Source organism: Narcine bancroftii, chromosome 7, assembly GCF_036971445.1.
Source record: "Narcine bancroftii isolate sNarBan1 chromosome 7, sNarBan1.hap1, whole genome shotgun sequence".
In the NCBI taxonomy this organism is placed as follows: Eukaryota; Metazoa; Chordata; class Chondrichthyes; order Torpediniformes; family Narcinidae; genus Narcine; species Narcine bancroftii.
In genome coordinates, this window is record NC_091475.1 from 197,445,716 (window position 1) to 197,467,055 (window position 21,340).

At 43.9% G+C, this 21,340-nt stretch overlaps 1 protein-coding gene across 4 annotated transcripts in view; it reads right to left on the reverse strand.

The window, feature by feature from the left end:
• The window catches only part of oca2 (oculocutaneous albinism II), a 484,102-nt gene that overhangs the window by 393,310 nt on the left and 69,452 nt on the right, over positions 1 to 21,340 (reverse strand). For 3 of the 4 annotated variants that reach the window (XR_011342330.1, XM_069891904.1, XM_069891903.1), the window contains exon 2: positions 14,023 to 14,130. Coding sequence is in view for 2 of the 4 variants with exons in the window: in XM_069891904.1 (XP_069748005.1) it covers positions 14,023 to 14,130 (108 nt within the window). In the remaining 2 variants the exon portion in view is untranslated. Of the gene's footprint in view, positions 1 to 5,956; positions 6,262 to 14,022; positions 14,131 to 21,340 lie in introns of those variants that run through there. The other variant, XM_069891905.1, reaches the window with a different exon arrangement.

Here is a 21,340-nt window from a genome sequence, read left to right on the forward strand (position 1 = left end):
CGGAGAGACTGGACGCAGACTGAAGATCGATTCATTGAGCACCTCGGCTCTGACCTCCGCAATAGTGTGGATCTCCCAGCGGCCATTCATTTCAATTTCCCACCTGATTCCCTTGCTGGCATGTTTGTTCATGGTCTCAAGCACTGCCAGACTGAGGCCACCTGTAAATTGGAGGAACAACACCTCATCTTCTTTCTGGGCATCCTCCAGCCGGATGGCATTAACACTGACTTCTCTGGCTTTCATTAACCCCTGTCGCCTTTCTCCAGTGCCCTCTCTCTCTCTCTCTCTCCCTTTTCCCTCTCTCTCCTTTCACAGAGCCAAAAACAATGCTCACCTTGTTGGGCACTACCAGTTGCCCCAATAATTACAGAGACAAAAACTTAGGGGAACGATAGGTTTTATTATGTAAAAGACTGCTGGCCCAGGTCCAAGCTAGGGAAGCGAAGGGAAGAAAGAGGTGGCTCGACCTTTATGGCCTGGGACACAGGGGAGGAGTCTAGGAGAGGATGTCATCAGGAGGGCGGGCCTGTACTGGTCAGTACATACAATACCATATCATTACACACCTCTCCTCTTATCATATGCAATTCACACCTTTTACTGGTCTGGATTCCTCCCCCAGCCAAGACTGTCTTTATTCCAAGTACTCTTTTTGCTTATATGTTGAAGACAAGCTCAGGCCTGAAACGTCAGCAATATATCTTTATCTCCTATGGATATTGCAAGATTGGCTGGGTTCCTCCAATACTTCGGTACATTTTTACTACAATCACAATGTCCACAGACTTTTGTGCTTCACTAAAATCAATCTTGTGAGGCAGGAATCACAATCACTAGTTTCAGAAACGTGCAGAGACCAGATGAGTCTGCCTTACTGATGCTAGCTGAGGCTTAAACATTAGTCAGAGAACTGTGAAGAGCTTTTGGTAGACTTATTTATTATTGTCGCAAGAAACGAGCTACATCTCAAGGACCTCAAATGTGTCCCCGTGCTCTGCACCAAATTGCAAGAAAGTAGAAAGGTCCTCCAGAGACAGTCGAGAATCAGATGAGATGAAGAGATTCACATTTATTTTTGTACTTCAGGCACATTTTTTGGATGGTTCTGGAGTCGTTTATGGTTAGAGTTAGGTTAGGAAAAAGGTAGGTTTAAGAGCCAGATAAGCTGTTTCTGAAGTTCTGGACTTCAGGCTTCTACACCCTTCTGCCTGAAGGAAACAGCAAGAAGAGGTTGTGACCAGGATGATGAAGGTATTTTTGAGGCAATGTCTCACATAGAACGTGTTCAAAGGATGGGGATCGGTGCCCATGGTGGACTTAGTGAGGTCTGCTGCTCTCTGCAGCCTTCTGCATTCCTGGGGGTTCAAGCTTCCAAAACGCGGCATCATTCCACAATGCCACCAGTCAGTATACTTCCCACAGAGCACCTGTAGAATTTCGATCAAATAGTCAACAACGTGCCAAACCACGGCAGACATTTTAGAAAGTAGCATCGCGGGTGTGCATCCTTCACAATTGCCTTGATATTGTTGGCCCCAGGGCAGATCCTCCGACGGGTGAACTCGTAGAAACTTGAAGGACCCATCAATGAAGACAAATGAATAGCACCTCGGCTTCCCCTTCCTAAAGTCCTCAATAGGCTCCAGATGTAGACACCTCGGCTGCCACTCCTGCGACCAACTGGCCTGTTCTTCGTGGCACCTCCAATTCCTGGCCCTGATTTTTCAGAATCATTGGAAGGTGATGCCTGCAGCCTGGTGGGAAATTTAGTCTCCATCGTACCTCTTTGATCACTGCTCACAAATCCTTGTTCTTCAAAATAACCTCAGTTTAGATTTAGATTTCATATCTATTGTCAGAGTGTATACATGATGACATTCAAACCTGAGATTCTTTTTCCTGTGGGTGAGGCAGAATTACCACTTATTGGAAGTGCAAAAAAAAAACTGAGTGCACAGCGCACACATGTAAATAAATAAAGAACTGTCAACATATAATGAAATGAGAACAAACTGAAACTCATTGAGTCCAACATCTCCGTGCCAATCTTCAAGGGCTCATCTACAATGGTCCCCTTTATGAGCACTTGGTCATCAACTGGGCAATCAAGCGATTGTCCTGATCTTCTGAAATAGAGTGAAACACAAAAATCTGCCAACGCTGTGATGGTATACGCTCTCGGAACTCAGCTGGTCTCATTGAGTCCATGAGAGGTAAAGATATATCACCAATGTTTCTGGCTCAGGCCCGAAAAAGTCATGATATATCTTTACCTCCTCTGGACGCAACGTGACTGGCTGACCTGGGTGAACAAAAATTCTTCCTCAGGTCCCCTCTAAACTTCCTACCCTAAACTCCTTTCTACTTTAATTATGGAGTCACAGATGATAGCATAATTCCTTCCTGACATGAAGGTATTAGTTTGGTGTTTACAAAGATCCAGCCAATTCCTGTTCCATTTTTACTAAGATCAGTATTGCATTTTAGGATATTTTATATGAAGACTTAAGCCACCAAAGTGAAATTTGAACTCTGTCCAGTACCATAATCATTACACCACAATATCATGTACTGATTATCCGAAATGATCGGGACCACACCTATGTTGGATAAGTTTTCAGAGACCTAGTCTTTTTTTTAAAACAGCCCAGTAGCACCAGGAAATCACTTGTAACAGTGTTTAAACAACAACAAATGACAAGGGAAGGTATTTTAAGCATGAAATAATGTTTAATTCTCCCCCAAAAAAACAACCTGAACAAATAAATCATCAAACACTTAAAAAAATTTTTTTAAATACTTTTAACATACAAATCATACATAGAGTCTTCTAATGTAACAAACAGGTCATATCATATACATATCATAAATTAATATAAATGTAAATCAAAAACCTATTCATATTTGTTTATTTACCAATATTTCTTTAAAATATTAAATGCTATCAACATGGTAATTAACCGTCTATCCCCTTTGCATAAGATATTCAAAAATGGCTCTGGATAGAAAATAAATAAGATTAAATTAAACAATCCCTTTATCTAAAAAGTGGGTAAATTCTGTCTTATTTAATGATATGATCTTAGACAATCATATATTTGACAATTTCATCTAAAAAAATAAAAAGAACATGCATTGGTTACATGATTTTAAGTTTGGAGAAAATTAGATACAACATTAAAGATAGGAAGTTTCACTTTGACAAGATGTGGGGCCCATTCATAGAATACTATCATAACTGGAAGATTTAAGAAGAATGGATGCTCCAGAGATTCTCACTCTAATGTCTGGAGGTCGCTACTCGATCCATATTTTCACAATTTTTTTTTTAAACTAACTTTGAGTAGAGGGAGATGTTACATTTAGTTATAGGGTTTTTTTTTTCTTTTTCATTTTTTATCTTTTATTAGGTTAACACCTAAAATTCTACTCATATTCACAGTGCTATCTGCAGACTGCCTTGCCATTGCAAAACCCTCGAGTGCTCCATCAGAATCAAAATGGCGACTCAGACTCATACACACACGGGTATGCTGGGTTTACATTTTCTTCAAGCTGTAAAAGTGAGTTCGGCGCCGAAAAATATTCGGATAAATGAGGATTTTTGATGGGTTCAGAAATTTTCATTCATCTGATATTTTTGGGAGCCAAAATGATTTTCAGATATATGAGGATTTTTGATTTTTCTGAAATCCTCATTTATCCGATATATCATAATTCTCCTGCAAATATTTTGGATAAGTGAGGATTTCAGAGAATCCAATTTTGGATAATTGGAGTTATACTGTTTATACAGTAAAAACCCCTGGTATACAGCACCTATTGGAATTGGTTGATGCTGGATAAGTGTATTTTCCACTTGCTTGACTCTTACAACGCCTAACCAATACACCTGCATTAAGAATAAACAGTTTAAAAGTCAAAAATTCTTTACTTAAACTGAACAAACTTCCCTTGCATGAATATATAAACCTTAAAGCATTTTACTTCATTTTCAGTCACATTCTTTGAAAATATTTAACTGTCGCTGAATCTGCAGGTTCCTCTGCCTCCGCGGGGCCACCCAAAATATGAACAATAACACTGGAGATAATTAATCCGTGTTCCCCCCAAGTTTACAGATAAAGTGTCTGACAAGGGCATCTCTTACTAAGCAAGGATAAGGGGGCACCCCAACAGCAAGTAGCATCAACCAGCTCTTCTTCCTGAGCGACGTCATTGCTGTTTCACACAACTTTATTCAAACATCTGTTATGAGCAAAACACGACCAAGGCATTCCACTTGCTGAATGTTTGGTCCCATCTTCACTAAGAGTTTATGTATTATTTCAGAGAACCTTCACTTTTACAATTTTATGTTTAATCAAGTTTTAATTCCAAGTATTTTTACCTATTATTTTATTCTTAATTTAAAAAAATATATTTTCCTTGGTTTTATTTTATGCCAGTTGCTTACATTCCATATACTAGATGTTTTACTGTACTTAAAAGGCATAAAAATATGACAAAAAATTCTGCTAAACATTTATGATGCGTGAAGATACTTGACCATAAATTGCAGAAGCATGGAATAAAAATGGTTTTGACACCTAAATCAAATGAAATCATTTCTAGTTTGCTGATATTGCAAATGCCAACAATGCAAATAGCCTATTCTGGGATTTTACAATGTCAGAGAAATTAAGAATTTCACCATCAGTCACATGATTGCATCAGACAGCAACCAAACTTTTATGTCTTCCATATAATTCTCAAACTCGAAACTATTTCCCAAATCAATGATTTTTGTGAGATAAAATATTTTTGCTGCAGAAATTGAGGCTATTCACGTAGGATAGATTATGAAGTAAGATGGGTTCACCCTGTTTGCAATTCTACAATAAAAAGGACCAGATGCTGTACTTAAATAAATTTACCAGATATCAGCAAGATTATCACACAGAGGCCCAGAAAGAAGTTTTACTTAAACATGGCTCAGTTATTGTGGAGGACCATTGGACCATTTCCATCCAGCACATAGTACATTTGACTAACTACCATCAAGGAGGAGATATAGAAGCATTAAAATTATTACTGCCAGGCAGGGAAATAACTTCTTCTAGTAGGCTGTAAGATTGAATAACAGTATTCTGTAACTGAGTAAATAGTACTAAAATATTTATAATCATATCATTATGTATATATGTGATTATTTCCATATACGGCAGCATATAAGTCAGTCTTTGAGTGTTAAAAATGTCACACCAAAACCATGGTTCATCTTATCTTTGGCTTGGCTTCGCGGACGAAGATTTATGGAGGGGGTAAAAAGTCCACGTCAGCTGCAGGCTCGTTTGTGGCTGACAAGTCCGATGCGGGACAGGCAGACACGGTTGCAGCGGTTGCAGGGGAAAATTGGTTGGTTGGGGTTGGGTGTTGGGTTTTTCCTCCTTTGCCTTTTGTCAGTGAGGTGGGCTCTGTGGTCTTCTTCCAAGGAGGTTGCTGCCCGCCGAACTGTGAGGCGCCAAGGTGCACGGTTTGAGGCAATATCAGCCCACTGGCGGTGGTCAATGTGGCAGGCACCAAGAGATTTCTTTAGGCAGTCCTTGTACCTTTTCTTTGGTGCACCTCTGTCACGGTGGCCAGTGGAGAGCTCGCCATATAACACGATCTTGGGAGGGCGATGGTCCTCCATTCTGGAGACGTGACCCATCCAGCGCAGCTGGATCTTCAGCAGCGTGGACTCGATGCTGTCGACCTCTGCCATCTCGAGTACTTCGACGTTAGGGATGAAAGCGCTCCAATGGATGTTGAGGATGGAGCGGAGACAACGCTGGTGGAAGCGTTCTAGGAGCCGTAGGTGGTGCCGGTAGAGGACCCAAGATTCGGAGCCGAACAGGAGTATACCAAGTATAAAATACGAGCCTTAACAGCAAAGTCTAAGCACTCACCATGCCAAGTTTAAAATACAAACCTGAACAACGAAGACTCAGTATTCCCCCATGGGGTCCATCCGCTCTGTCAAACTGCTACTGGCTCTGTACAAGCTTTAAACAGCCTGTTAAAAGAGCAGGTTATCTTAAAATAGGCTAATAAAATTTAAACCTTGACTGGGTAATTTGCTTTGAAAATAATGTGAATTAGTCTATTAAATGTTCCGAGCAGCATCACTCCATGGGTAAGTGCCAGATTTGGGGTAGTCTTATACAGTGAATGTAGCTTAAAACCTACATTTTAGGTAGAAATTCAGGAGGTTGTCTTATATGCCGGCATATACAATATGTGTTGTGTATGTGTGGGCATCGTGGTCTGGAGAAACACTGTTTCGTCTGATTATATGTGCACAATCAGATGACAATAAACTTGAACTTGATTACAGCTTCTTCAGCATGAAAAGACTGAGTACTTCACCCTCAAGAACAGCTACAGTGAATATAGCTGCCTGAAGACAGTAACAATCCAGGAAATCCTACATGTTTTGCAACTGTAGCCCTTTCTCTCTGACAAGTTGATAAGATATTGCCTTGAGGCATCAATTTAATTTATATATACTTTAAAAAAAAAAGAAACTTGCTAGAGTTGGATACTTAATAGTGTGGAGGAACAGAGGGACCTTGGAGTCCAAATCCATGCATTTCTCAAGGTTGCTGCAAAGGTTGATAGGATAGTTATGGGACGTTGGGCTTCAATAATAAGGCCAGGCCCCGATTAACCATTAAATCAAGTAAGCACGGGAAGGGGGCACCACAGAGTTTTTTCCTCTGCCGGATTTACCATGGTGCAGCTAAATTCGGGCCGCACAAAAAAGGGGCCTCCATATATATATAGATATATCTATATCTCTCTCTATCTATATATAGGTTATATTTAACACAGTTGTGGGGTATGGCCTGGAATAAAACTTAATTTTTAATCTATTATTTCATATTGAGCACTTATTAAGTCTAAATGTCTTGTCAGTTAGACAATGGAAAGGTCGAGGGAGAACCATTGGGCTGTGCTTAGGGCATCAGTTGGCCTTAATCTAGCCCTGAATAAGGGGATTGAATTCAAGAGTAAAGAAGTCATGTTTCAACTCTACAAATCTCTGGTAAGAGATTATTGTGTTCGGATCTGGTCACCTCATGATAGGAAGGATATGGAAGCCATGGGGAGTGTACAGAGGAGATTTACCAGAATCTTGCCTGGATTGGAAAATGAGCATTAAGGAGAAAAGTTAACAGAGCTGGGACTTTTCTCTTTGGAGCACAGAAGATTGAGAGGAGACTTAATAAAGGACTACAAGATTCTGCGGGGCATAGATAAGGTAAACAGCCAGTGCTTTTTTCCCAGGGTCGGAATAGCAAACACCAGGTGACTTCTCTACAAAGTGAAACATCAGTTTTTTTTCCCCACTGAGCTGTGGGTGCGGCAAATGCCTTGCCAGGGGTGGTGGTGGAGGCTGGAACAATAGGGCATTTAAGACACTCTGGAACATGGATGAAGGAAAAATAAAGGTTTGCAAGGTAGGAAGGCTTTAGATCTTTTCTTTGGTAGGAATATATAGATTGGCACAACATCGGAGGCTGAAGGGCCTGTAATGTGCTGTAATGTTCTCTATTCTATCTACATCTTATGTTCTAGAGGACCACAGTGATTCGAGCAGCATCAGTAGGAGAAAAAGAATGATTGCTGTTTCATGTTGGAACCCTTCATCACCTCACTTGTCTTGACTCTGCATGGTGTTAATATTCCTGCCTAAACTGTGAAATATTTTCCCTTTTCTTGATTCATTAATTATCAGCACCTTAACTTCAATAATATTTAAGGATTGGTATATACAATGGCCGAGTATCAAAATAATTTTCCTTTAATACATTTTCACTGAGTTCCTTCCAGAGACTTCTCCATGGGGAAATCACACATTATCAAGGAATGAACAGGTGAGCAGAAAATGAGCTTGCTGGACTTGCAGGCTCATTGAAGACTGTTCCTTCAGATTGATATGATTGATTTAGATTTTGTTGCAGTTTGCAAGAGCAATATATTTACCAATGAATCCCAAATCATGCTTCACCCCAGTGTGCTGACCAGCAGTTAACTCTCAAACAACACGACTAAAACCTATCATTTGGTCGTTTAATTTGTGATTGTCTGAGGTGCCTCGGGACATACAAATTGACTGTCATGTTTCATTACCAACAGCAATTTAAATGCCTTTCAGCGTCGTGAAGCACCTTGGGATGTTACAAAATCCTGGAAAGCCCTTACTGTTTTTCATCCTTTTTTTTTGCCAGATTCTTGCTGAGTTGAGGCCAAGATTCTCACAGCCAGTGGCTGTGGAGTGGTTTGAAGGACTTGCGCATCTGAGGTGGGGTTTGGTTAGGCGAAGTTTGGAGACCACTGTTTCAGTAGTGATGTGTAATTTCACCACTAGGTCACCAGGGGTCATCCCAGTGACCTTGTCTATAAAGCAGTCCAGAGCTACAGTCGAGTCTTCCAGGTTCGTCTTGCAGAGAGACAAGACCTCTTCGTGTACCTATTAGTTTATTAAAGCTGTCTCACTGCTGTTGTGGTTATTGTCAGTACAGTTTCAGTGGCCTTAATGAGCACTCGCTGTTCTTGCCTCTTAGTGGAATGAATGCTTGAGTGTTTGGCAAGAGCTGAAGATTCCATGCGGAAACTAAAGGTAAAGGTTCCATTATTGCCATGTAATACTCCATTCGGAATGTAACATACATGAAATTCTTTTGACTTTTGACTACCGTCAGGTAGACAGAGAGTCGCCACTTTATCCAGTGCCCCTCAAGGTAATGATTAGGTAAACTGATCATTACATTACCGTTCAATTTCCTGAACATTTCAATCCAACAGCTTGTTTTTTCCATCACTTTTTTTATGGACCTCATCTTTCTCTTCCTTCATCACCTCAAGACCTTTGTATCCACTCAGTAAAGTGAGCAGTTCCACGTCAGTTTTGCTTTTCCAGCAAAGTCTTCAAACTATAACTTCCCACAAAGGATAGGCATGGCTTTAATCACTGAAAAACTGGAGAGACTCAATGGATCAGGAAGCATCTATGGAGATAAATGTTCAGTCAATGTTTTGGGTTGTTGCCTGGCCTGCTGAGTCTCTCCAGCTACTCATTGTTTGCTACCTCCAGTTCTTGTGTTTTCCTATGGCTTTAATCAGGCTGGATTTATCTGCTAGACTCTCGTGAAATCAGGTTAATGCTATTTAATCTTAATTATCTAGTGCTAACTATTTTTGCATACATGTCAACTAAAGTCATCTTTGAGCAAATACGACACTGTTGTACACAATAAATTCCAATTAGTTTGCTCAAACACACACAAATGGAACAATGAATATCTAAAATTATCCATTTATGTTCATGCATCACCAGTTCCACAGCACAAAAAAATCTTTAAATTCTACTAAATTTACTCCTGGATATATATTTAGTATCTGTAGAGAGTTAGAAACATAAATAAATGTATTCAGCTTCCATTACTGTTGATCTGAACCAAGGAAACAGAATTTAAAAAAAACATACAGCCTGAAACATAAAATGATCTTGGATCAACAAATATTTTACACAATGATACAGTTGGCATATCGGGCGACCCAACTGGTGTAGCAGTTAGTGCCACACCTTTACAGCACTAACAATCGGGACCAGGGTTCAAATCCCGCGCTGTTTGTGAGTTGTATGCTCTCCCTGTGTCTGCATGGATTTTCCCCAGGGGCTCCAGATTCCTCCCACCATTCTAAATGTACTGAGGGTGTAGGTTAATTGGGTACAAGTTGATTGTTGAATTTAGCTGTCTCAGTAATCAAAATCAGAATTCATCAGAAATTTGTTTTTTGTGACAGCATTACAGTGCAAACATTCCTATAAATTACATTTCAAAAATAAATAAATCGTGCAAGAAAATAGGAGAAAGTGAGTTGTTGTCTGTGATTCATTGTCCATTCAGAAATCTGATGGCGGAGGGGAAGAAGCTGTTTTTTGCGCCACTGGGTGTTCGTCTTCAAGCTCCCGTATCCTTTTCCTGATGGTAGCAGAGTGAAGAGGGCATGGCCTGGATGGTGGGGGTCCTCGAGGATAGAGGCTGTTTTCTTAAGACACCACCTCTTGTAGGTGTCTTCGATGGAATGAAGTCTGGTGCTCGTAATGTCACAGCCAAGTTAGCAACCCTCTGGAGTTTTTCCTGTCTTGTGCATTGCCATCTCGATACAACCGGCCAGAACGCTGTACATAGTAGAATTTTTTCGGGAGTTTTTTGTGACATACCAAATCTCCTCAAACTCCTCACAAAGTATAGGTGAGCCTTCTTTGTGATTGCATAGACATTAATGCCCTATGGACCAATCCTCAGAGATATTGACACCCAGTAGAAGTTCTTAACACTCTTCTCTGATGTCCCCTCAATGAGGACTGGTTTGTGTCCTCCTGAAGTCCACAATTTGCTCCTTGGTTGAATGCAAAGTTGTTGCTGTGGCACAACTCAACTAGCTGATCAATCTCCCTCCTGTACACTTCCTCATTGGAGTCTGTGATTCTGATGACGAACATGGTATAATTCGCAAATTTGTAGATGGCATTGGAATTGTGCGTAGCCACACAGTAGTGAGTGTGGAGTGAGTTGAGCAGTGGACTAAGCAAGTATACTTGCTTAACCTGTGTTGATGATCAGCTAGGAGGAGACATTGTTTCCAATTCATACTGATTGAGGAAGTTAAGGATCCAGTTGCAGAGGGGGATGCAGAGCCAAGGTTTTGCATCTTGTTAACAAGCACTGAGGGTGTTGAAGGCTGAACTGTAGGTGAAGAGTAGCCAGATGTATGTGTTGCTGTTGTCTAGGTGATAGAGAGCTGAGTGAAGAGCCTGTGTCTGCTGTGAGGTGATTGAGACAACAGGCGAATTGCAGTGAGTCCAGATCTTCACTAAGGTACATGTTAATTATGGCCCTGACTAACCTCTCAAAGCATTGCATCACAGTAGATATTTCATCAGCTGTTAATAAAGAAAATAAATTTAATTTTTTATTTAAATTTTAAATGTTTAAATTTAGACATACAGCATGGTAACAGGCCTTTTAGGCCTACAGGCCTGTGTCGCCCAATGACACCGAATTAACTTACAGCCCCGGTACATTTCAAATGGTGGGAGGAAACCAGAGCCCCTGGGAAAACCCATGCAGTCACAGGGCAAACATATAAACTCCTTACAGATAACACGGGGTTTGAACCCCGGTCCCAATAACTGGTGCCATGACAGCATTGTGCAAACCACTACACTAACTGTGCCACCCAATTAAGGATGGATATATCCCCAGGGCCTGACAAGATATTCCCTTGTACTTTGAAGGAGGGTAGTGTAGAAATTGCAGGGGCCATGACAGAAATATATAGAATGTCCTCATCCACAATTGAGATATGGAGGATTAAAGGGTAGCTTATGTTTTTCCGTTGTTTAAAAAATTTTCCAAAAGTAACCCAGGAAATTATAGTCCCATGAAATTATAGGAAGGTGAATATGCAAGCATTTGTATGGCCAGGGACTGATTACAGATAGTCAATATGGCTTTGTGCCTAAACTTGTGTTTAACTAATCTTAGAGTTTATGGAGGTTATCAGCAATGCTGATGAAGGAAAGGCTGTGGATGTTGTCTACATGGACTTCAGTTAGGCCTTTGACAAAGTTCCATATGGGAGGCTAGTCATAAGGATTTGACATTGCCTGTATGGGAGAAGCCAGAGAGTGTTAGTGGATGATTGCTCCTCAGACTTGAAGCCTGTGATAGTGGTGTCCCTCAGGGAGCAATGTCATCTACATCAATGATCTGGATGATAATGGGGCATACTGGATCAGCAAGTTTGCAGATGACACAAAGATTGGAGGCGCTGTGGACAGTGAGGAAGGCTTTCAAAGCTTGTGGGGGATCTGGACCAGCTGGAAAAACGGGCAGAAAATGGCAGATGGAATTTAATGCAGACTAGTGTGAGGTGTTGAATTTTGGAAAGACAAACCAAGATAGGATGTACATGGTAAATGGTAGGGCACTGAGGAGTGCGATGAACCAGAGGGATCTGAGAATACAGATCCCTGAAAGTGGCATCACAGGTGGATCAGTTTGTAAAGAGAGCTTTTGGCATATTGGCCTTCATAAATCAAAGTATTGAGTGTAGGAGTTAGAATGTTATGTTAAAGATATTAGTGAGGCCAAATTTGGAGTATTGTGTGTGGTTTTGGTCACCTAATTACTGGAAGGTATCAATAAGACTGAAAGAGTGCAGAGACTATTGACTAGGATGTGGCAGAGACTTCAGGAACTGAGTTACATGGAAAGGTTAAAGAGGTTAGGACTTTATTCCCTGAAACATAGAAGAAGGGGAAATTTGATAGAGGTAAACAAAATTATGAGGGTTTTTTCCACTGAGGGTCGGTGAGATACAAACAAGAGGACATGGGTTATGGGTGAAATGGGAAAGATTTAGAGGGAACATTACGGAGGTCTTCTTCACACAGAGATTAATGGGAGTGTAGAATGAGCTGCCAGCTTAAGTAGTGAACGTGGGCTCAATTTTCGCATTTAAGAAAAAATCTGGGCAAATACATGGATGGGAGGAAGGGTGGAGGGCTATGGACTGGGTACAGGGCAGTGGGACAAGGCAGAATAATAGTTTGGCACAGACTAGAAGGGCCTAAGGGCCAATTTTCTGTGCTGTAATGTTCTATGCAAGTGCTACTGGGCAATGGTCATTGAGGCAGCTCACTCTGATCATCCTGGGCACCGGGAATGGTTGATACCCTTTCGAAGCAGGTGGGAACCTCTGACTGCAGTAGTGAGAGATTGAAAATTCAACACATAACCAGTTGCCTCAGAGACCTGTCATAAAATTCCCTTGTCTTCACAGAGGCATCTTAATAGTTCTCATAAAATTCCTCTGAAAATCTAATTACTAAGAGACGGCTAGAGCAAGTCATACAATGGGTTGCTTTGTTAAGTGGTGCCACTCTCTAGAGATCCTAATCTTGGGGAATAGGAACTGTGGTGTGGAATGGGTATGGGTAAGGGGACCAGTAAACTCTGACCCCTATCTGTACCTGAGCTGAGCCTGGCTGTTTGTAATTCTGTTCCATACCTGACCCAGTCTGGATTTGAAATAATTTGACTGATGATTAGATTTTCCAATCTCCACGCAGAAGAAATTCCTGTGATGAATGACAAAGCCGTACACCCGAATTTGCTGACTGCCAAAGTTTTCTAAAATTTTGAATGCAAGCTCAGACAGTTATAATCATTAAAAATGAAATAAATTCAGTATTATTCACTGTATGTTTAAATATTAAAAATTAACCAACCCATATCAACCCCCCCAAAAAAAATCAAACACAAATTGTTAAAAAAATCATTAAAATGTTAAATTTCGGCTCACAAGTGGGAGTGAATGCCCATTTGCATTCAATTAACCGACAACCCCTCGTACACTTTTTTGAACAGTGGGATGAAACAGGAGCTCCCTGGGAAAAACCCATGCGGACATTGGGAGGACATACAAATTCCTGACAGACAGCATGGGATTCAAACCCTGGTCCTGATCACTGGCGCCGAAACAGCGTTGCACTAGCCGCCACACTAACCATACCACCCTTAGAGATTGATAAAGATTCATAGAGTCAAACAACATGGTCCTTTGGCCCAACTTATTCACGTCAATCAAGTTGGCTATTTAAACTAATCCCCTTCGTTTATCTTTGGCTTATCTCATGGCTTATCTTTGGTTTATCTCACCTTTCTTAATTACAGGAATTTTTTAAAAATAGGTCTTAGATCCTGGACCAAGTCAAACCATGAACTTGATCCAAAAGCAGATTTGTCAGTGTTAAAGTTGTGCTGACTGCCAGCATACGACTCCATGCCAATTAAGATCTGATGCAACCAATTATTCCAACTTCAATTCATCCTTTGGTGGGAGTTCCACAGCAGCCGCTCTGCCAAATATTTGCTTGTCATTTGCAGTCAAGGAGCTTCATTTCATTTTGCAACTTACCCTTGAGAAGCAGCCTTCAATAAAGGAGATGCAACATTGAAATCACTATTTTTTGACTCAGTGTTGACAAGTTCATATTCCAATTTTCTTGGTGCGTAGGAGTGGAGCCTAAAGTGAAGAAAGGATTAAAGAATTTAATTTATGCACAATGTCCTGCCCCAGCAGAATAGCTGACGTGCTGTATAAATTCCACCATCTGGAGCTCTAATTTTTCCTCCAAATTTTCCTCTTTCAAATCAGACCTGATAAAACAGCGTGCCTTCACAGAGAATTTATAATTTCTTGCACACACGTCTGATTTAGAATTTCCAGTTTTAGTGTCCTAGAAAGAATAAGATATCTGAGGATCAAAGGGAAGGAAGAATTTAAAACAGTAATTATCACTTGAGAAAAAATATTGAGCAAACTAAAATGGATTAAAGCCCACCTGGTCTGTTGGACCTAGTAGCCTGCAACATAAGCTTCTGAAAGTAGCAGCAGATAGTGGATGGATTAGTTGTGATCTTCCAAAATTCCCTAAATTCTGTAAAGTTTCCGGTGGATTGAAAACAAAAATTGTCATGCAGTTATTCAAGAACAAAGGGAGAAAGTAGAACTTATAGACACAAGGATCTGAAGATGTCATCATCGTGAGCAAACAAAGAGAAGCTGGAGAAAATCAGTGGTCAGTCAGTATCCATGGAGAAAAATGGACCGTCAATATTTTGGTTCAGGACCCTTTTGTTGAGACGAAAAGGAGAGTGCAAGTGTTAAAATGAGGGGTATGGGACAAGGAGGGACCAAGTGGTGGTAGGACACTTGACGGATGAAGATGGGAGAGGTGAGACAAGCAGTGGGATAGGGATGGAGACCCATGGGGGTGGGGTTGAGTAGAAAGCAAGTACTGAAATGGATTAGGCAAATGGGAACAGGTAAAGAACAATTGGAAAGATTGGTACCAGATTAATTTGGGGATTTGCTGAAATTACAGCAATTCGGGCAATATCTGTTGTCGGGGAAAATGCTGGAATGCATTTGGCCAGATTCTATTTGACCTGGATTACCACATGTATCCACTCCAACCCCTGCCTTTCCTAAAACCCATACACTTATCAGTTGCTACTGCCCCGTTCTATTCACTGTCCAGACGACCACATCCATCTGGGTGAACCACTGCATAGACTTCAGGCTGCAGATCCTGAGATATTTCTGCCCAAATGTCCTGGTAGCTTTTTGTCAGCTCGCTGATGCCAAAGCTCTCTACCACTAGGTAGTCAGAGATGTTTAAAGGCCATTCAGTTCAAAGTTTAAAACAAAATTAAAATTGAATAAATGAATTTAAAATCAGAAACTATGTATTAAAATGAATTAAAAACACAAAGTTAATGTAATATAATGAATGATAAACAAGCCACCAAGTTGTATTAGCATAGAACATTACTGCACAGAGCAGGGCCCACAACCTACTTTGTTATGCCAACCAATATAGACCTACTCCACAACAATCTGACCCTTCCCTACCTCATTTCCATAATTCTCCATTTTTCTTACAACTAGGTGCCGATCCAAGAATATTTTAAATCTCCCTATTGTACCAACCTCCAACACCACGCCAGCAATGCATTCCAGGCACCCGCCACTCAGTGTTTTTAAAAAAAACTTACCTTCGACGTCTCTCCAAACTTTCCTCTACTCGGCAACCTACTGACCTTTTTGAGGAGAGCAGGTGAATCTATTCATAGGAATAGGTCTATGTTTTCTTTGCCAATAGTCCTTAGAGTAAAAATAAGGGCTTCAATGCAAAGTGCACGAGGCAGCAGACTGCATCGTGTTTTTTTGTTCCACTTTGGGATGTAGTGTTTAGTTAGCAGTGGAGCAGGAAGTCACTTGTCTCTGACTTCCAGATCACCTCTGATTTCCACGTTCCAATGTGCAAGGGTAGAAGTTGTTAAAGTCAGCCTGCACTGTAATAAAAGAAACAGCAGAACCAATTAAGCGTACAACAGTTTTTTTTGCTTGACCTTGGTAATGCTAATGGGAGTGAGGGGTGATAAAAGAAAGAGTTTAGTAATTCTAAACTCCACTCAAAGTATCGGAATGTTCATCGTACTTTTATACGCCTTTGGGCAGGGCTCTACGTGAGACCCTGAGAAGTTTCACACATCTTGCAATTTTGTGTTTACAATAGCATGTTCTCCTATGGTGACTGCAAATGGCTGGGAAATGTCAGGATGTCCTTAACTCAATGTATTGACATTCTTGTGGTATTAGTTACTTTCTGATTATAGCACAGAGAAGGTCATGTTTCGAAAGGAATTATATTCCCACCATTTTACAGGCAGCTACTATATTTTCTCACCTAATTCATTAGCCCTTTGTTAAGCATATTCATTAAAGTTATTCTTTCACAACGTCACAGAGAAGGTGATCAACGAGGAGCAGGCCGGCAGTGGGCTTTCCCCAGCAGTGTATCTTTGCTCAATATTAAAGAAATTATACACAAGAAACAGGAGCATCAGCTGGCCAGTCAGCCCCCAAGCCTATTCAGAACATCAGGGCTATTTCAGGCATGGCCTCAACATCATGTTTTTGTTCTCTCCCTGTACCATTTGTCTCCCATTTAGTTTAAATGCACTGAGCAGTTAGCGCAACGCTGTAACAGCATCAGTGGCCCGGGTTCGGATCCAGCACTGTCTGTAAGGAGTTTGTACATTCTCCTTGTGTCTGCAGGGGTTTCTGGTTTCCTCCCACCCTTCAAAACTTACGGGGGATTTAGTTTAATAGAGTGTATTTGGACAGCATGGGCTTGTGGGCCAGAAGGGCCTGCAACTGTGCTGAATGTCTAATTTTTTTTTAAACTTGCCCTTATAGCGGCGGCTACACTGCTAACTGAAGGATCGCATGACCAGACGGGCTGAGTTCAGTAAGCAAAACTAATTCAGTGCCGGCTGCCTGGCTGGTCTTATACTCCCAGCCCGGACCTGGCTGAAAACCCTGCTGGGGGACCCCGAAATCACCAGGGCGTCACGTGAGTTGCCAAGCATGGGCTTCTGAGCCCGGTGCCAAGGTCGGGAGGAAACCCCTGATGGCACCATTTTGGCCAGCTGCCCCGCCGTGTGTGTGACAAGTGGGGCCAGTTCACCTGCCTAATGGCATACCACCACACAGCCCCCCTCCCCAGAACCGGTGCCGATGTCCTTTTTTGCCGGGTGGCCCCGCTTCTTGGGTTGGGCCACAACTATTGGTTCGGTGCGGTCGAGGTGGGCTGGCTTTAACGTGTCCACCATAAACAGTTCTGTCTTACCACTGATGTCCAGTGTGAAAGTGGATCCTGAACACTGGATGACTTTGTACGGCCCTTCGTATGGTCTTTGTAGAGGTGCTGTGGACGGGCCCCATCTGATAAAAATGTACTCTGTGGAATACAGCTCGCTGGGGACGTAAGAGGCCCGTGTGCCGTGTCCAGGCAGCGGTGGGGGTGTGAAGGAGTCCAACTGGGCCCGGAGGCAGGGAAGTAGACCGTGCGGTGACTGCTGGGGTTTGTGAGGTGCGCTGATGAACTCACGGGTAGGGCTAGCAGTGCACCGTAGCCCAGCTTGGCTAATGACGCCTGTAGGTCTTCTTTGGGTGTCGAGCAGGTACCCAGGAGCACCCAAGGCAGCTCATCCACCCAGTCAGGGCTGGTGAGGCGGGCCATCAGTGCTGACTTAAGGTGGCGGTGCAATCGCTCGACTAGCCCATTGGCATGTGGGTGATAGGCCGTGGTGTGATGTAGCTCGATCCCCAACCTATTGGCGTGCTATGCCCAGAGCGCAGAGGTGAACTGGTGAGGTGGTTCAGAACGCTGAATTGGACAACCCAACTGTTCAAAAGCGCTCGGGAGCAGGAGTCCATGGAGGGATTTGGCATCAGGATGGCCTTGGGCCAATGAGTGGTGCGGTCTATCACTGTGAAAAAGTTAACTGTTACCTCGGGAAATGGGTAAGGGTCCAATGATGTCCACATGTATGTGGCTGAACCATTCCCGGACGTTGTACAGGTACGCTGGTGTGCCTGTGCACCTTGGAAAGCTGGCAATGGGTGCACGTTCTGGCCCAGTCCGCAATCTGTTTCCGAAGCTCATGCCAGACAAAATGTTCTGCCACCATACGGACCGTGGACCTGATGGAAGTGTGGGAAAGGTCATGGATATGGTGGAAGACTTGCCTGCGCCACTGCTGGGGAACCACTGGATGCAGGGTGCCCATGGAGACATCGCACAGGATGGTGCCCTCACCGTCAGGAGTCAGGAGGTTCTGGAACCATATGCCATGCTAGCAGTCCTGAAGGCCCATGTCTCCTCGTCGGACTTCTGGTCCCGGGTGGGCTGGTCGAAGTCTAAGCCGGATGTCAGCGCGCAAATGGCCGGTTGTAAGAGTGTGTTGGTGTCCACGTTGTCTTTCCCCATCTTGTGCCAAATGTCGGTGGTGAACTCCGACACGAAGGAGAAGTGACACTGTTAGCAGGCCAACCAGGGATCACTTGCCATAGCAAGCGCCTGAGTGAGGTGTTTGTGGTCAGTAAAAATGGTGAAAGGCCTCCCCTCCAAGAAATAGCAGAAATGACGCAGCGCCAGGTACATGCCCAGCAACTCACAACTGAAAGCGCTATACTTGCGCTCTGGCGGGCGAAGAAGTCAGCTAAAGAATGGCATTGGTTTCCACTGTCCATTCACCTGCTGCTCCAGGACAGCGCCGACGGCTGTGACAGAGGCATCGACAGGTTAGTGTGTGGGTGGATGAGCAGGATAGCCTTTGCGAGGGCATCTTTCATGGCTACGAATGCCCTGCTGGCCTCTGGAGTCCAGACTAGTGTCTTGTCTTTGGCTGCGATGAGGGGGAAAAGTGGCTGCATGATGCATGCAGTGCCTGGAATGAAGCAGTTATAGAAATTGACCATACCCGCGAACTCCTGTAGCCCCTTGAGGTTGTCCGGGCGTGGGAACTCCCTGACTGTAGCGACCTTCATAGCGGCAGGTGTAGCTCCTTCTGCCCATGGTATGGCCCAGGAACTGCATGGATTCTTTCCCGAACTGGCATTTGGCTGGATTGATTGTTAGGCCAAAGTTGGCCAGTCGGGAGAAGAGGATGCGCAGGTGAGACTTGTGTTGTGCCCGGTCTCTGCTGGCGACAAGGATGTCATCCAGGTAAATGAATACAAAATTCAAATCCCTGCCCACTGTGTCCATGAAGCGCTAGAAGGTCTGGGAGGCATTCTTGAGCCTGAACAGCATGCTTAGGAACTCGAACAAGCCAAAGGAGTGATAATGGCCGTTTTGGGTATGTCCTCAGGGTGCACCGGGATTTGGTGATACCCGCGCACCAGGTCGATCTTGGAGAATACCCTTGTGCCATGCAGGTTGGCCGTAAAGTCCTGGATGAGAGGGATCGAGTAATGGTCAGGTACTGTCGTGTCTTTAAGCCATCGATAATCTCCGCAGGGGCACTAGCCGCTGGAGGTTTTCGGGACCAAGTGGAGTGGTGAGGCCCCAAGGACTGTCGGAGCATCGAATGATCCCCAAATCCTGCAGATGCGAGAACACTTCCTTTCACTATCTGGAGTTTATCCGCAGGAGCCGGCGTGCCTTTGAATGGACTGGCGGGCCTTGGGTGGGATGTAATGAAACATCCCGTGGCGTGGTGAGGCGGTGGAGAACCGTGGCTTGCTGACCTTGGCCATCTGCGGCTGCTCTGTGTGGGAGGCGTTGAGGCGAACAGATTGGAAGGTACAGGCATCTACCAGTCACTTACCTCGAATGTTGACCAGGAGTCTGTGGGTGAGGAGGAAGTCGACACCAAGGAGGGACGAAATGATGAACCTCCACGAGAACTTCCGCTGGCCAATCTGGAAGTGGATGGTCTTGTCTCCATACGTTCAGATCTCTGTTGAATTGGCTGCACGGATGGGAGGTGCTCAAGCCCAGTTCTGGGATTCGATGGCTGTGGCCGGAATGACACTGATCTGGGCCCCGGTGTCGACGAAGAAGCGTCGGCCGCTGACTGAATCCCACAGGTAGAGAAGGCTGTGTTGTTGGCCAGCCACTGCAGCCATTAACAGCAGCCGGCTTTCTCATTTCCCTGAAATGAGCAGGGCTGACGACACTTCTGAGCCTTTGCTCCCCAGCGCTGGTGGAAGAAGCAGAGGCCTGATGTGGATGGCTTGCTTCTGGCTATGTTCTTTGAGGCCCCTGCAGGGGCCGGGTGTTCTACTGCAGCGCTAGAGGAGTGCTTGGCATGGTCATGCCCATGACTTGTAACCTGCTGGACTGCTGAGCCCTCCGGGAATCCTTCGAGCCATAGCTCCTGAGCCTTTTGAGCGATCTTCCTGGGTCAACGAAGCTCTCCTGGGACAGCAATGGCCAGATGTCTTCAGGCAGATGGTCGAGGAAGATGCACTCGAAGAGTGGGCAGTTGGTGTGATTGTCCATGAGCACGAGCATCTCGTCCATCAACTCGATTGGAGTTCTGTCCCCCAAGGCGTTGAGGTGCAGCATCCGAGCAGCACGCTGGTGCCTGGAGAGGCCAAGGGAGCTGGTGAGCACCCACTTGATGGTCCCATACTTATCTTCCGCAGGTGGGTGCTGAACGAGGTGCAGCACTCGTTTGGTGGTGGTCTGGTCCAGGACGGCGACCACATGGTAGAACTTGGTCGAATCTGATGAAATCTGGCAGAGATGAAACTGAGCCTCTGAATGGCTGAACCAGGTCTCCGGTTCCTGAACCCAGAAGTCAGGAAGCTTGATGGCTATAGCTTGATCATTCATGTCGGGTTCAAAGACATTTGAACCTGTCGGGGTCACAAATTGTAGCGGTGGAGGCTACACTGCTAACTGAAGGATCTCACGACCAGACGGGTTGAGTTCAGTGAGCAAAACTGATTTATTGCAGACTGCCTGGCTGATCTTATACTCCCAGGCCGGACCTGTCTGAGAATCACGCTGGGGGGCCCCGACGTCACTGGGGCGTCACGTGGGTTGCCAAGCGCAGGCTTCTGAGCCCGGTGCCGAGATCGGGTGTAAACCCCCGATGGCACCATTTTGGCCTGCTGCCCCGCCGCGTGCGCGACAAGCGGGGCCGCTTCACCTGCCTAATGGCGTACCACCACACCCTTGAATATCTTGAACAATTCCACCTCAGGGAATTCCATAAATTCATCTCCACTGGAGCAAAGAACTTTCTCCTCAGCCCAGAAATTCTCTAGAATCATTTTACCATATGCTGTTAAATCCACAAGCCATCCCCTTCATCCCTTCTCCCTCTATTAACCACACAAAAGCGAGATTTATCATATCTGTAATACT